This window comes from Palaemon carinicauda, chromosome 28 (assembly GCF_036898095.1).
Source record: "Palaemon carinicauda isolate YSFRI2023 chromosome 28, ASM3689809v2, whole genome shotgun sequence".
NCBI classification, from domain to species: domain Eukaryota; kingdom Metazoa; phylum Arthropoda; class Malacostraca; order Decapoda; family Palaemonidae; genus Palaemon; species Palaemon carinicauda.
This window is the reverse complement of record NC_090752.1, coordinates 58624350-58641369: the sequence shown is the minus strand read 5'-3', so window position 1 is coordinate 58641369 and position 17020 is coordinate 58624350. Positions and strand designations below refer to the sequence as shown.

The 17020-nt window shown below is 43.3% G+C and overlaps 1 protein-coding gene across 5 annotated transcripts in view; it reads right to left on the bottom strand.

Moving 5' to 3' along the window:
- Positions 1-17020, bottom strand: part of LOC137621618 (poly(A) polymerase type 3-like) — a 48522-nt gene that overhangs the window by 6553 nt on the left and 24949 nt on the right. For 3 of the 5 annotated variants that reach the window (XM_068352057.1, XM_068352059.1, XM_068352058.1), the window contains exons 10-11: positions 16563-16649; positions 1507-2691 (exon numbers count right to left, since the gene is read on the bottom strand). In XM_068352057.1, the coding sequence (XP_068208158.1) occupies positions 1507-2691; positions 16563-16649 (1272 nt within the window). Of the gene's footprint in view, positions 1-1506; positions 2692-6500; positions 6551-16562; positions 16650-17020 lie in introns of all 5 variants that reach the window. The other 2 variants (XM_068352061.1, XM_068352060.1) reach the window with 2 other exon arrangements.

Below are 17020 nucleotides of genomic sequence, written 5' to 3'. Positions count from 1 at the left end.
CATACCCTTACGAAGAGCAGCACCTTTAATCCTTCCCACTACTGTCTTACTGCTTCAACTTCTACAATTGCTCGGTCTTAAAAACCTTGAATCTATGGTGGTAGAGAAAGGCGATCTACATGAGGCAAGGATGGAATGATTAAGAGCAAATTTTAAAAATATTGCAAAAGTACCTGCTTAGGATGTAAGGAAGGCAATTAAGTGGTTGATAAATGGGATTAATGAGGAGATTGAGAGGAAACTTTGTGAAAATGGTTATGTCTGGTCAAAAGAAACGTTTCAGAAGAATGGTCAAGGGGGAATTTTTTTCTTGTACAAGTAAAAGTGATTGATAAATAAAGACATGTAAAAAGGTTAGATAGGAGAAGAGTTATGGTGATTTGATATGGGAAACAATACAATATACATATAATGTTCCTCCTGGAACAATTGTACGAGAAGTTGGAGGGGAGAGAAAATGCAGTCATATATGGAACCACAAAGAGCTGTCATAAAGGAAATGTTAAGGATACAATATAGAGATTGTTAAGGAACGACAGTTTAGTGGGTAATTCCAAATTTTAAGAGGACAGCAAAGTACATATTACAGATGGGAGTAAAAGTGGGTCCAAAACAAGACTGTGTTATCTCTGAGGCTATTAAATTCTTATGAATAGTCAGAGGAAGAAGTGTGAATAATGTGGAGTAGCCGAGAATGCAAATGTCAGGGGAGAGGATCTGAAAGGACTAACTATAGAATTTGAAATTGATTGTAAGAATTTAAAGTTTCAATTAAGTTAATGCACTGGTAGAGTTATAGGAACTGATTGACTCTAAAAGTTACAATGGCCACCATACTAAAAGTTATATAGTTCATTGATTCTTGGGTAAATAAGAGGAATCTGTTTGGATGATGGAAATTAGAAACAGAATATATAGATCAAATATGATAGAGGAATGTATATAAAGGATTTATAAAAGGAGAGCAATTGGAATTTCAGAGGGAATTGATATGTCCTGAGAGAAAATGAATGAAAACCAGATAAGTGAAGCAGAAACTAACATAGGGGAAGCTTCCTTAAACAGAATTTATACTTATATCATAATTTAAAGTATAAATAGGTCAGTGATTATTGTATTGTTCCTTCTCCAGAATCAGCCTTTACGAAGATATACAAAGAGAGATAGAGAATTATTCAAAAGATCTACAAATACATCTATTTAAGGATACTAAATACTTGTGTGTGCACCAACACCACCATTTGTACAAAAGATAAGGGACTATTTCTATCAAATGATATTTCTTAAGATATAACAAAGATGTTTTGATAGAATGAAGCGAATTACACGTAGAATTATATAATCTATACTTCTGCACTTCTAAATCTAATGACTTACATCACAAGCATTACAAACCCTATATATTCTACAAGTAATATAACTCCCATTTCATAGCAGAATTACTGTTTACCCATACCAACTATGTACTGTAATATGAATGCCAGAATTTCTTAATATTTAACAGACCTGCTTGGCTAGAACCAGGGGCGCAGTCTTGGCAGTGGAACGCGTAACAAACATCGAGCCACTGGAAGGACTCTTGCGACTCTTTTGGTGGACATTTTTAAGGGTAGGGTGGTGGTGAGGCTGATTTGACCTACTCGGTTTCTGGTGACCAGACAACGGAACGGGTGGGGAAAATGACGTGCTGGATACATTCGACTTATGATGGCTACCGGATCGGGATGATGTACGTGATGATACTTTATTTGCAGGATATTTGTGTGCATGACTGTAAACACCAGTCTGGGGGTTTTGTAAGTTACTGGCACTCGAGTACTGCTGCAAATGCGTAGTACAAGGAGGAGAGGAGTTATCGGGCATGAATACGTGAGATGGGGGAGATGGACGAGGACAGGAGGAAGGATGGTGTGAACTTGATTTCAGGGGAATCGGTAACGGCAGCAATTCGGGACGTGATGAAGCTGTAGGCGGTGCTACTGAAGAAACACAATGTGAAGGTGGTGGCGGTGGCGGTGTAGAAAATGGAGGGGATGGTGTTACAGGGTAATCTCTCAAATTGCAACTGGTGTTAGGTGTGTGTGGATAAAAGGGTTTGCTCTGATTGCGGTTAGAATGTTGTAAGTGCAAGTTCGGCAAGGGGGAGGGTGGATATAACTGCTGGTTATGAGATCCTCGGGGTTGAAAATAAGGTACTGGACAGTGCAATTGATCATAAAATCTTCTAGAAAAACTGTTTGTAATAAAATCTTGGTGTTCCTGATGATGAGGAGGAGTGTATGTTCCAAAACGAGATGGTCTTCCTGTGGATTGCGACGGGTGCAACATTTGTCCCTGATACGATGGGGAAGAAGGTCGAGTATTTTGGGAACCGTTGTATGATAAAACATTTAACGGAGGATGTGGTGTTTGAAGAAAAAAAAAGTTGCTTGGGGAGGCATAATTATAAGAATCATATCCATGCAAAACTGGATTGGAGGGGTTTAAGGGAGTACAGCAAGGGTAAGAACTATCTTTCTGGAAATCGTTACATTTATAGTTTACAACCAGATTCTGCAAAGCTCGGGATATGTTATCTGTTGCGGAAGGGGTGCAATCACCACCACCCTTACGTCCCCCACCATGACTGCCGCAACCGAGGTCACCAGTAGCACTTTGGCTGACACAGTGATGATGTGGTGCACACACAAACTATACGGCATTCATTCAAAAGAAAAAAATAATTATAGAATATGTAAAAATTAACTTCACAAAGCTTGGTTTTGTAGCAAATAATTTCAATTAACACTGAAATGTAAAGTTTAATTGCAATATGAACGCACACTAAGGCTTTCTAACTACTTTTTACCAGGACTCAAATGGCCAATGAATCACCGTCCTCATTGCCAGTAACCAACATACACACTGAAGACCTCTGCAGCAAGAAAAATATAAAGGTCATTATCTATAATAGCTACAGAACATAAGGCATTAGTCCAAGACCCCCAAAAAATTATGGCATCTGATAGCTCCATATGGCGTCTTTACAATCTGCAACAGAAAGCCTGAAAAATAATCCCAAAACAAAAAAAAACAACTCACAAAGGATGCAACTAAGTTGGTTTAATATAAAACTGAAGGAAAATATGCTTCCTGTAATTTCAAGAAATGACACTATTACCACATTGTTTAAACACATAACCTCATAAAATCATTGACTCAGTAATTTACATTGACAAGAGGAAATACTGAAGAGTATTAAAGTCTCCATTAGAAGATTACATCTACCTAAAATATTTAGGAACCCCCCTCAAAAAAAAAAATATTTCTGTTGTTCTTCTATCCTGTTCTTGAATATCTAAAATTAGTTACTTGGTTTAACAGCTAATCACACCTTTCAAAGATTTGAATCTGTTCTACAATTTTACAAAGACACCATCACTCAACTTTTATTTGCCATCACCATGAGCCCTCCCTTTCTTTAGCCTTCCTCAAGATCATCTCAGTACACGAGAATATTACACAACTATGCCAAACTTCTTTCCACCCAAGAAATGCATGGACATGTGTTATTTCTAAATGGAAGAATGGCACACTAAATGCATAATCATCACTCTCCAAGAAAGTAGAAAAGGAAACGCATTCTCAATTGCAAAGAGGTTCCAACTGGAGACGTATCACATTCACGATACCAATTGCAGACAATGGTCCACTTTCCCTGGTAGACTGCTATTGAAGACATCTAGATATCTCTTCTGCAATGCCTCAAGCCTTTTGTGTGGAGGAGATGCTGGATAGTAGTCACATGTGAAGTGACAGGAATAACATTGAGCTGTGGTATCTCTGCATATGGGACCAACAAAATATCTGCACCTCGACGAGGAGCGTCAGAAAATCCAGAAACCGCTCAGTGGGCGGCTATTTGGGAGCCACCAGGGTCATCCTGATAACCGGAGTCATCAACACTCTGATGATGACCTGGCATATCACGTAAAAGTGTTGAAAGGCATGTCAATGAGTATGGGACTAGGGAACAAAACACTAAGCTTTTTGTTCATCAGCAGCAAACAAGTCGATCAATAGGGAATCCCAAAGGGTAAGAGACCTTGCTACAATGCAGGGTAGTAACCACTCTGCTCCTACCACCTGATCCTGGCGGTTAAGCGTGTCTGCAGGTACATTCCTCTTGCCTGGAATAAACTTCCCTGACAGCTCAAATGCATTGTTAAATACCCGTGTGCCTGCCTGGCCAACTCTTAAAGGGACTGCGAGACAGTTCCCCCTTGCATGTTGACGTAAGTCTTTGCTGTTGTGATGTCCTTCATCAATGCTACTGAGTGCCCTTTCACACTCGGTTGGAAAGATTAGAGACAAAAGTACCATTCGCCATACCAGAATCCATTAACGCGTCTGTGATCAGCAGTATTTTGGGAAGCGGGGAGTCAAAGGGAACTCTCCTGGCGAGGTTTTCCTTGTTGAGCCACCACTCTACATCGTACCTCACTGAAAACTGACAACCAGTAGCGCTTTAGACATAACTATAGCTAAATCTAGGAGGTGCCCCTATGGCACAAGTTTTCCAATCACAAAAGATGTTAGTCACTGACCGGTCAAAAATATTTGCACTACTACCCAGGTCTGTTGATATAATCGCCTGTTGGAAAGACTCTCGCTGCTGATGTATCTATCAATCCTTTAGGGTACTCCAGACTTTTCTTGGGGCATCTGCCTCCTTCAAGACAACAGGATCAACCATTCGATAAGATAACTCAAAAGACAAAATATTCTAGTGATAACAAAACACGAAGGGAAAGAGTACAAGGAAACCTCAGTAATCAGGAAGCAAAGATAACGTAGCCCATACAAACAATAAGAATGATACTTTGCACAGGAAAAGCTAGAATGAAGTAGATGACTTAAGTTTGGAGACCTGGAAATCACTGAAAAACAGGGGCAAGGCATCCGATCGCACAGTTCCGATAGGCGGCAATGCTGTAAGTCACAAATTTAAAATGTAATTTGTCTTTTTCCTAATTAAACAAATCTGAGTCCTTTAATAGGAGTATGAACTCTGCAAAGCTTGAGAGACCATTTAAACTTCTAATGGGAGTAAACATAATCGCTCTTCAGGTAGGGGGTCGCCAATGGCCACCCAACATGTGGAGCAACCCTCTCTTTGACTGTTACCTAGGACATTTGGGGTGGTTGAGGCAGGCAGTGTAACTTAAAGGACTCAAATTTGCATAGTTAAGAAAAATCCAAATTGCTTTTAAAATTTGTCATTTGTTCCTTAAAAAACCATCAACCTTTAATAGGAGACTCGTCCTATAGGAGGAAGGAAGTCCTTGTAATTGGCCGTTCTAATTTTGCTGAAGTCATACTTCTACCAAAAGTCAATGTTTTATATTACATTTAGGAACATCTGATGTGTGGCTCTAATACAGCTACAGTATATAGTATATTAAAGAAAAAAAAAAAACATGGAAACAAGACCAACAAATTTGGCAAGAGAAAAAAATAGTACTGTATAGGAATATCTGAAGTGTGGCTCTAATACAGCTATAATATATAGGATATTACAAAAGACATAAAATCAAGCCGGACAAATTTGACTAAACAAAATATATACGTTCATTCCAGTTTGTCAGTACAAAAGGCAAATACTGTATAGAAGAGGATAACAAATTCTTGAACGTCAAAAATTTAATTAAATCTGAGTACACATCATAAAACAAGAACATTATCATAAAAGAAAGCTAAACTACTGTATACTGAATGGGATGTTAAATCAGTCTGCTGGCTCCTTCACTTACATCACCTACAAGCCTGATCAAAATCTATTTGAAAGTCTAAGCAATTTCACATTCAGAATATGTAGTTATGTGGTTTGAATGTGTGATATGAAAGCACAGTAATTTTTAAAGGAGAAAGCGGCTTGTAAAATAGTACTCGTTTTACTAGAATTTCAGACAGCTTTCAAGGATGAAAAGCCTGGTTACAATAATTCATAGATAAAAAAACTGCATAAAGTGGAGTTTACAAATATTTGAAAATTTGTATCTGACAAATCAAGTCCAGTAGAGTGAAGAGTAGGAAAGCACTATAAAAGCAAACATCGTAATACTGCAATCCTCATTGTACATCATGCTGAAAATATAGAAGAGTTGTTCACAAAGCTTCTAAGTAATATACCGAGAATGAAAAGTGTAATACACCAAGACAGTAAAGTATCTACAACAAAAAAAGCACTTTAAGCATTAGAAAAACATCAGAGTTAATCTACTGGGAAACAAATGTAATCACATGTAACTTGGTGTGCGTATTCTACGGAATTCTGTTACTTATAGCTTTGTTACACTCTGGAATTAGACTTGGCAGTTAAACAGTTCCGAAGCCACCATGCATTCAAGGCATTAGCAATCAACGACAAGGAATGCAGCCATGCAAAGCAAGCAGTGCAATTAAAGGCATCTGAAAAAGCATTGAAATTGATAAGTAACATCTGGTATTTCACAACTTACAAATTTCTTCTCACACTCTGCTACCCTCAGCTGGACAAGGATACGGACTGCTGCAATGAAAGAGAAAGAAAACCTCTTTAAAATAACGAAACTAATTCGAAAATATATAAATATGTACGATGTACAAAGAGCAGCATACGAAAGAGTCCGGAATCAGGAAAAAAAATGAAAAAGCCGAGAAAGCCATTCAGCACAGTGCATGAGCTATAAATGGAGACTGAATGGTAGAAATGAACTAGGGATAAAGGTGAAGTAATTAATATATCATACAAGGAAGGGGACTTTACAAATACAAAACCTGTTTTTGGAGAGGTGCTGTATAATACCAAAAGGACACTCTTGTAAAGGCTACTGAATCCGTCACAGCAACCACAATGCTGTACGAGAACCATCGCTACTCACGTGGACGACAAAGCTTAGCAGGATATTTGTTTATTACATTAAGACATCTTTCCCCCCCCCCCCCCCCCCCAGAATTGTGTATTGGTTATAACCCACTTCCCATCATGAGTCTAGGGAGGCAAGAGGATCTCGGGGATTACGCAGCACCTCTAGTTTTTGAAGTTATATGTGTGTCGTCCCCAAGGACTAATACTGTATCAGAGCACAATAATGTGGACTCATGCATCACAAAGGCAAAGTTATACATTCCTAAGTAAATGAATTATTCATTATGCGAATGTATGACAAAAGGGTCAACTCGCTCTCCTCATGAGAGGAAGTTCCAGGAAAAAATAGATAATATCTGAGGTCTGTGTCCAGGGTCACCTGCATGGACAATACATCTGCTACCAATCAGAGAGCTTGATAGATGGACTGGAGTGAGGAATAGATTTCTCCCCCCAAAAGCACTTCATAATTGGAAGGATTACTGCCGTCCAAGTTTTTGAATAAGATTACCCTCTTTAGAGACAACATACTGCTCTCTGGTTGTTAATGAAAATTTTATTTGCAAGTTCCTTTTTAGATTGAACTGCCTTAATAATAGGAAAACCTCTATCAGTTACAGAAAATTTTTGTAAAATACTACAGACAGAGAGAACGATTTCCTAAAAACATAAAAAATTTTAAGTAATTTTTATTTTTCCTAACATACTTACCGAGAACTACTTTCTTAGGAGTTACCTGTAATCTCCTCTCTACCGACCAGAGTTTTGTGTAGTATACCCTATACCCGTTTTCTATGGAGGGCTAACCCGGGAGTGAGAGAATGTGCCCCGAGGGTAGCCTTTGAGCTAGGTCGAGGTCCGCTTGGGTCCCGTGAGTCAGTAAGTTCCTCGGATGTTGCAAAAAGTCACTGCAAGGGCAGAAAGGCACTCAGGGAAGGAAGGGAGGGCCATTACCCGAAAGTAGTTCTCGGTAAGTATGTTAGGAAAAATAAAAAATTACTTAAAATTTTTGATTTGTTCCAACACGAATACTTACCTCGAACTACTTTCTTAGGAGACTTATACTTTAGGAGGTGGGAGTGACTTCCTGACCTTCATACCCCGCAAGCGAACGCCAAGAAGCCTAGATATGAACTAGGTTCTAAAACAAAACAAACTGGGAAAACGAACGGTAAGGTAAACTACACAAAGAGCTCACGTTAGTGTGTAAGTACTCACCCTTTGAAAAATTCTTCTGATGCCGAGTCCAGTAATACAGTTGCAGAGACGTGTTCTTCAATGGTTACATAAGTGTGGTTATCTCCGATAGGAATAGGAAACGGGGATTAGGGTGAAAAGGAACGAACCTGTGTCTCCTGGTTTTGCTATCCACGGTTGTGCCTGGGGCTTCACTGTTAAATCACTTGGAGAGCAAAGATGACTGTCCCAATGGAGAAACCGTCTAAGGACCTTCTTGAGTAATCCTTGAGGTAATGGGCAGTAAAAGTCGACTGGTTCGACCAGGTGCCAGCTCGAAGGATCTGGCCCACTGCCATGTTCTTCTCAAAGGCTAAGGAAGTGCTCAGACCCCTGATGTCATGGGGCTTGGGAGTACCTGGCAAGGCTAGTCCCCCCTCCTTGTAGGCCCTGGCAATAACTTGTCTCAACCAAAAGGATATGGTATTCTTCGGTACCTGCTTCTTTCTAACACCTGTGGAGATGAAAAGGCTCTTAATGCCTGGCCGGAGATGTGCAGTCCTCTCAAGGTATTTTCTAATGGCACGGACAGGGCATAACCTCAAATCCTCAGGATTCCCAGTCCTTGGAATAGCTGGCAGAGAGAACCCCTCGAATTTAGGATCCCAGACTGCTGGGTTCTGGGTTTTCGCCACGAACGAAGGGACGAACTTGAAAGAGATCTCTTTCCACCCCTTCGAATGAGAGACGTCATAAGACAGCCCATGGATCTCTCCTACCCTTTTTGCAGAGGCCAAGGCCAACAAAAAGACTGTCTTGAGAGGGAGATCCCTGTCTACAATATCCTTCATTGGTTCGAACGGGGGGCTACTTAACATCTTCAGGACCCTAGCTAAGTCCCACTGAGGCACCCTAACAGTTTGAGGGGGGCAGGACTGTTCAAAACTCCTGACAAGCATAGGGATGCGTCTAGAGGAGCCCAGGTCGATGCCCTTCAGAAGGAAGACTTGACCCAAGGCTGCTCATACTCCTTTTATAGCTGGGATTGACATCACTATCTCGTCCCTGAGATATACTAGAAAGTCTGCGATATCTGGGACCGAGGCTCTGAGGGGTTTTATGCGCTTCGAAGAGCACCACTTCGTGAAAGAGGCCCACTTCGCTTGGTAGACCGCTGCTGAGGACCTTCTCAGGTATATCTTGGCCGTTCCTGACGAATATCCTTCCTTCTTCAGGAGTCGCCCGATAGTCTCCAGGCGTGAAGGCGTAGAGACTGTGGGTTGTCGTGGAACCTGAGAAAGTGTGGATGTTGTAGATTTGACCTGTTGGGGAGTGGCCTCGGAGGATGGCTCGTCAGGTCTTTTAGGTCTGCGAACCACTCTCTCTCCGGCCACCAGGGCGCTCCCAAAGTCATCCTTAAGTTTCGGGAAGCCCTTACTCTGTTGAGCACTTGCCTGATCAACGTGAAGGGGGAAAAGCGTACACGTCTAGGTTGTCCCACTTGTGCTGAAAGGCATCCTCCAAGGCTGCCTTTGGGTCTGGGACAGGAGAACAATACACGGGAAGTTGTGCGTTCAGCTTAGTTGCAAAGAGGTCCATCACCGGGGAACCCCATCGTTGAATGATGAGCCTGGCTACTTCTGGGAGGAGGGACCATTCTGTTCCTACTATCTGACCCATCCTGCTGAGACCATCTTTTTCCCGGGGATGAACCTTGCCAATAACACTATCTGGTTCGCTTCCGCCCAATCTAGGATCTCTAGGGCAAGATCGCACAACTCCCTTGATTTTAAGCCTCCCTGCTTCTTTATGTATGCTACCACTGTGGCGTTGTCGCACATCAACGCCACAGTGTTTCCCCTTACTAGATCGATGAAGTGCAGGCAAGCTTTCTGGACTGCCTTCAACTCTAGGACATTGATGTGTAGGCCTTTCTCCCCGTCCATCCAAGTTCCTCTCGCCGTCCCGTTGAGGAGATGGGCTCCCCATCCTTGGTTGGAGGCGTCTGTGAATAGGAGCAACTCGGGAGGTTCGGTCGCGAAGAGCATCCCCTTGAGCGAGTTCGACCGGCAATGCCACCATTCCAGGGAGGGTAGTGTGTTTGGTAGGACTGGAATTAAATTCTGGGGCGAGTCCAGTTGGTTCCAAAAGCTCTTCAGGTTCCATTGGACGGCCCAGAGTCTCCCCTGGGGAACCAGTTTCTCCAACGACACCAGATGACCTATTAGCCTTTGCCAGTCCTTCGCCCTCCTGGGTTGCCCCGACAGGAAAGGAAGAAGGATCTTCATAAGATTGCTTATCCTCTCCCCGGACGGAAAAGCTTTCACTAGTAGGGAATCCAGTGTCATCCCCAAATAGGTCATTCTGGTGGAGGGAGATAGGTTCGATTTTTCTGGGTTGATCATGATACCCAGACCCTTGCAAAACTGGAGAAGTTTTATACCCTGCTCCTTCAAAACGTCCTCCGAGGAGGAAAGAAGCAACCAGTCATCCAGGTACCGGATGAGGCGAATGCCCCGCTCGTGAGCCCACAGAGATTGTCGTGAAGACTCTCGTGAATACCTGGGGAGCTGTCGACAACCTGAAGCAGAGGGTCTTGAATTGCAGGATCTGGGTACCCCATATCACCCGGAGAAACTTCTGACTTGAGGGATGGACCGGGATTTGGAAGTATGCGTCCTTGAGGTCTATGGTCATCATGTAGTCTTTCTCCCTCAAGGACAGCAAGACTGACTTCGGAGTGTCCATTTTGAAATCTGTCTTTTGCACAAACTTGTTGAGAGCTGACAGGTCTATCACCGGTCTCCACGCCCCCATCGCCTTTTCTACCTGGCCCTGGGTGCAGGATCTCCTCCATGGCGCCCTTTTCCAACATCGTGGGCACCTCTTCTTGAAGAGTCGCCCTCTTCAACGGGTCCTTGGGTGCCAACCACTCCGACAGGCTGGCCGGAATTAAAGGAGGGGGTTCTGTTAAGAACGGTAACCTGTATCCCTCCTTCAGTACGGTACTGTCCAGGGCTCTGCTCCGTGAGCCTTCCATGCTTGCCAATGTAGTCTGAGGCATCCCACAACCTGAAGCTTGGGCAGGAGTAGGGGGCCTCCCACTCTACCTCCTCCTGGAGGCAGAATACCCTGTTCTAAACAAGGCCGACGCTGCTGGAGCTCCTCTACAGGGGGGGGGGGGGGGGGCTGAGGCGCTGAAGCCCACGAGGAAGGGGCTTCTTTCCTTGTCAGGTTAGGCGGGGCCTGAGAAGTAGAGGGACCGTCTGAGGCTGACCTCTTGTAGGGGGGCCTCCTTACCGGTTGAGGCCTGGGACCGTTCACTTCTTTTCTTTTAGCCACCTTTTCCATGATCTCCTCTAGTTCTTTCAAGGGGAACAAGGAGTCACCCCACACTGGAAGGCTCCTCATGGCCCTCACCTCCCTGTCTGGGACCTTCCGGGAAAGCTTCGCCAGAATAGTGTCCCTTTTGCGAAGAACCCAATTCGCTGACAGGGCAAGGGACTGATACGTGAGGAACTTCAGGGTCTTGCCCCCGGAGATGATAAGCTCCCTCAGGAGGCTTTGCTGTTCCGGGTCCGTCAAGTCATATGTGGCTTGAACGCCTACCAGTATGGAAGCCCACCAGTCCAACCAAGAGGAGACGTGAACTAAGTATTTCGACATCTCCTCCATCATCGCAGTCTGCGACTGCGAAAAACAAATCGGGGCTGAAGAGGCTGTCCTCTGAGGCACCCTGTCCCAGAACGTCGAGGGCAGGCTCCACCTTGCAGGCTTCCGGTCGCTGTCCCTCTGGCACATAAACCCTACTCTGTGACTTGAGCCCTTGGAGCAACTTCGAAGAGCTCTGCGTTTTGGGAGCTTCGGCATTGCCTGCCACAACTCTATCGACATGAGCCCGTCCCAGGACGAGATCTCGGGCCACAGGTAGGGCCAGGGAGGTTTTCTGTTGGACGGGTGCCTGCCTCAAGCGGGTCAGGCTGGATCTCCAGTAGTCCTCATCGGCTGTAACCGGTTCTTCAATTCTATGATGCCTTCGAATCAGGCCTATAACCTTCCGATAGGCCGAGTCCTCGGTCGGGGAACCTTCTCTACCGTCAGCAGAACCTTCGGTCTGATCCCAAGGAGCCGGGTCACCGGGCACTCCCACCGGGCGCTTCGGTTCTGGAACAACAGGCACTCCCCTGCAGTGGTACCGGTCTTCCCTGGTGGAAACCTCCGCACCAGGTTCGGGGGTCAGAACTGGCATCGCCGTGCCGGCGAGGACTACCGTTCGTGTAATCTCTCTGGGGGACGAGGACGCGGATCCCGTGGTCTGACCCGATGGAGGGAACCGTTCCTTAAAGTCCGAGGGCCGAACCAGCTGTGCCGATTCGGCCAGGCTGCCCGTAAGGAAGCACGGTTCCCCCCGCTGGGCGGGGTGAACCGGAAGCTTCGCGGCCTTACGCCTGCCTGAAGCGGCCTTCTCGCATTTCTCCCTGCGAGGGTCAAATCTTCGTCTGGAGGATGGCGAGAAATCCCTGGATTGCCGGTCCGGGGAACACTGCAATTCAGACTTACGGGGAACGAAGATCTAATCACCATCGGGGGACCTACTCCTCCTGTGTTTCCTCCGTGGAGAGCGGGACCGTCTCCTGCTGAACCTCGAACAGGATCTTGAGCGGGAACGCCTGCTCCTGGACCGCTCCCTCCGGCGCCGATGTCTCCTCCTGGTTTCTTCTTCTGAAGAGAACGAAGCCCCACCATCCTAAGAGCCCGACGAAACTGTACCACCCGCACAACGGGCAGAAGCGGGGGCTACGGAGGGCTTCGCGACTCTCTGCGTACCGGAGGTAGAGGGTTGCAGGAAGGTTTCTGGAACCGCCGTCAGAGGAGCTGGAAAAGAGGGTTGACGCCCTACACTAGAGAACCAGGTATCCAGGCCCTCTTCCATCCGCATTGGGGACCTACCTGGCGTTTTAGGGAGCTTCCACCCGAAGGACTCACTTTCCGAAGGACCTGAAACACAGGCCCACGAAGGGGGCGAAGAAACAGGTACAACATTACTACACCATAAGGGGTCGTCGGAGGAAACGTGCCGCCCAAGCACAAGGGCAGAGTCTCCAGAACCCCCCGACAACAATACCAGGCTCCCCACTAGCCTGAGAAGTCCCAGCAACCCCCACTTCACACACATTAGATTCCTGGTGAAGAACCCTCGGCTCTTTCCCCGCAACGGACTTACCTCGTCCCCTACTCTGGGTAGGGGAAGGCGAGACAGAAGCCCCATCGGACCGTTCACTGGGTGACGATAGCGGCGAAGAGATGCTAGATTTCCTGGGCGAACGTTTCGACGACTCCTTTTTCTTAGTGCCTTATCGCACCCACTGTATCTCACTCCAACTAACACACTCAAACACGTATCCGATGGCGAGCACATCCTGCCCCTACAGGAAGAGCAAAGGGAGTGAGGGTCTACTTCGGGCTTGGAGAGGAACGCTCCACACGACTTTCCGGCTCTAGGCCCAGGACAACGGCGGATCTGCTCCATAGCACACAACCACAAGGCACAGGAACGAAGGGAATCAAAGGGATACACTTGGGAAGCACAAGGAAGGGTAGTGAACACGCAAGAACACAAGGGATAAGCACAAAGCTACCACGCGGACACACGAGGTGGACACAAAGGGTCGAGAGAGACGAGAGCGACGTGAGAGTATGGTATCACGTCGCGACCAGAGAACTTACTGACTCACGGGACCCAAGCGGATCTCGACCTAGCTCAAAGGCTACCCTCGGGGCACGTTCTCTCACTCCCGGGTTAGCCCTCCATAGAAAACGGGTATAGGGTATACTACACAAAACTCTGGTCGGTAGAGAGGAGATTACAGGTAACTCCTAAGAAAGTAGTTCTCGGTAAGTATTCGTGTTGGAACAAACAGGTCTTCTATGCGTGACTTTCCAAACCTGTCTTAAATAAGTCACTATGAAGACTCATGGTTAGCAGAGAATAGATCAATAGGCCTGACAGAGTCTTAAGCAGAAGAGGGGTAGCTGGAAATGTCTATCTCAAAGCCTCTTTCGAGTTGCTCTCCTCCAAACCCAATCATGGCATTCCAACTCTGTCTTCAGAACTGGGTTAACAATTGAAGCAAACAGGAGTAGGCTTAAATACTTTAGAGCTACTTGGAGGAAAAAGCAACCGTTGACTTAGCTTTAATACAGGGGCTATATTGCATGACCGTAATACGTAAAAAATCCTTTTAGTTATAATGGTCCCCTTTTCTGTAAACAAGTGCACAAAATGGCACAAAACTACTCTGTGTAAAAGGGGGGAAGAGTGTGTGTGTCTCTCTCTCTCCCATGTAGTTAATATTTACCAGGTTACTGGTAATCAGATAATATTATTTACGAAAATATCTGTACTACTTATCAAAAGGCAATGTAAAGGTCGCATAGAATTGTACTTTCTACTCTAATCAACCTTTATCCTGATTTGCAATAGATCCAATACATGTCTATGAAATCCAAATCTATGTAAAAGAAAAGCCTAACAAAACCAAGTTCAATGGCAAAAGTTAATGAGAACCATACAAAACTGAAACATTAATCATTGACATAAAGCCATCAAAACTCCAGTGAAGCATGTATTAACACTAATTCCTGTTACAAATCGAGTCTGTGACTTCCATCTAGATACATTAGACCTATTGGTAGGAAATACTAATATTTCTATGATATAATATGTCGTACTGGATGCCTTTAAACTCAAGTCCTTGGAGACCACTGACGACCCCACAGCATCTAATCCCTAAAAGGATTAAATTGCATAATCTATGATGTATACTTGGCACTTCGGTGAGTGTAGTTTCCATTGCACTTCTCAGATGAAAAATATATAAAATTACTATTAAAAGTGTAAACATATTAGATCCAATCTACTAGAATACTATTATTTCTATAACATTTCCACACAACAAAATACCTGTACATCATGAAAGAGAATAGTAGGATTCACAGATGAAAGTAACAATATGCGCTAACATCAACACCTGTGTCAAGAAACTGCATTGAGTTTATAGACAAGTTTGGAATATGGAGTTAGAATCAGAGAATTTCTGTAGAAACCTCTCGCACACCCCATCTAAAAAGCAAAGACTATATACTATCGTTCCATTAAATGAATCTCGTATACAAAAGACAATTTAATAAACAGGGACTGCATAAATTTGAAAGGTAATGAATGACTTCATTAATACCACAAATACAGTTTGGATATCAGTAATCTGTAGGTGTAAAACCAGTCCATGAACTCATTCTGAAAATAAGTTGACGTCTTCCTAAAATATCTTTGAGACAAATCATTAGTATCAAACTCTTAATTAGACTACTGACCATCACCAGAAAATTGTGAGACTTCCCTGTTTCATTTACCATGTTTGTTAACCCTTTTACCCCCAGGCTATTTGGAAATTTCCAACCCTTAATCCCCAAGGGGTTATTTTTATCCCATCACATTTTGCAGTATACTTTTTTTAAATTGCTCTAACAGGCTTAATTTTTGTCATAGAGAGGTCAGGTTGGTCTCATTCTCTTGGAAAATGCCTGAATTTTCTCAAAAAATTATCAAAAATAGGAAAAAAAAAATTTATAGCATTTTTTTGCAAGGACGTACTGGTACGTCCATGGGGGGTAAAGGGATGGCTTTTGTGATACGTACCAGTACGTCCTTTGGGGGAAAAAGGGTTAATATATTGAATAACATATCTGTTTAATTCTCCTCGACCTTAACCTTTGCATGTATTAATTGGCGTGGATTTTCATACACTCCAATATGAACCAAGTTTAAAGTCTCGTGACAATGATGTCCAAACTTATGGCTGAATTGGATATTTTGCTTGATTGTGACCTTCACCTTCCAAAATTTAATCATCTCTAGCTTTTTACATAACAATTACAGTCATTCCAACAAATTTCATTACTCTACAATTTAAATTGGAAGTTATTCACAAACAAACACACTTACAGGAGGTAAAACAACCTCCTTCCAACTTTGTTGGCAGAGGTAATTATTGATAAGATTATCGCCATTCAAAATGTACAAATATCCTTACGGATCAACTTTAAAAGGCCATTGACTTGCAAAGTAATCCTCCACACAACTGACAGCCAATGTGACAAAATAGAATAAACAGATTAGGAAATGACATACAATAAAATTATTACGGAAGCTCATAACTGGCCTCAGCATTTCAAATAGAGCAAGTAAGTCACACGCAATAAGCAATAGGAATAGCAGAGAAAAATAAAACCCCACTAAACCAATGCTTGATCAAACCTTACATTGAAAACAAGATCTTAAAATTATATCTTCTTCATATTCTATAAATGTTATAGCAAATATTAATGCAATACTATACTATACATATTGAACTGCTTAGAAGGTTATTACATGTTGAACTTTTATCCAGCAAAATTTGAGATCATCAATAAAATAAGAAATGCATTTCATAATTACCTGAGTACCATTCATTTCTGCATTTAAACCAGGAATTGGGTACGCTTCGTCTATAGACATATTGGAGTCATCATCATTAAGGACAGACTGAAAAAAATATTTTTGAAATTAGAAAATCAATCTTATAAGCTGAAATTAAGCAGTGATCACTAGTTAAAATTAAACTCGGATTAAGCTATGATCGCCAGCTTATATATTCGAAATGTAAATTCAATATACTCTACTAATGAAAATACAAATCATACCCGAATACTAATGATTTACTGTCTTTAAATATCAGGGATATGTTATCCAACGTGTATTCTATACTGTATACCGTAGAACTATTAAAGTTTCTGAACACTAAAAGGACAAGCATACAGAGCTTATATTTGATAATATATGGCTATCAAAGTTAATAGTTACAGATATCTACGTAAAATACATGAATAAAATAATTAGATACTTGACTTGCTCAA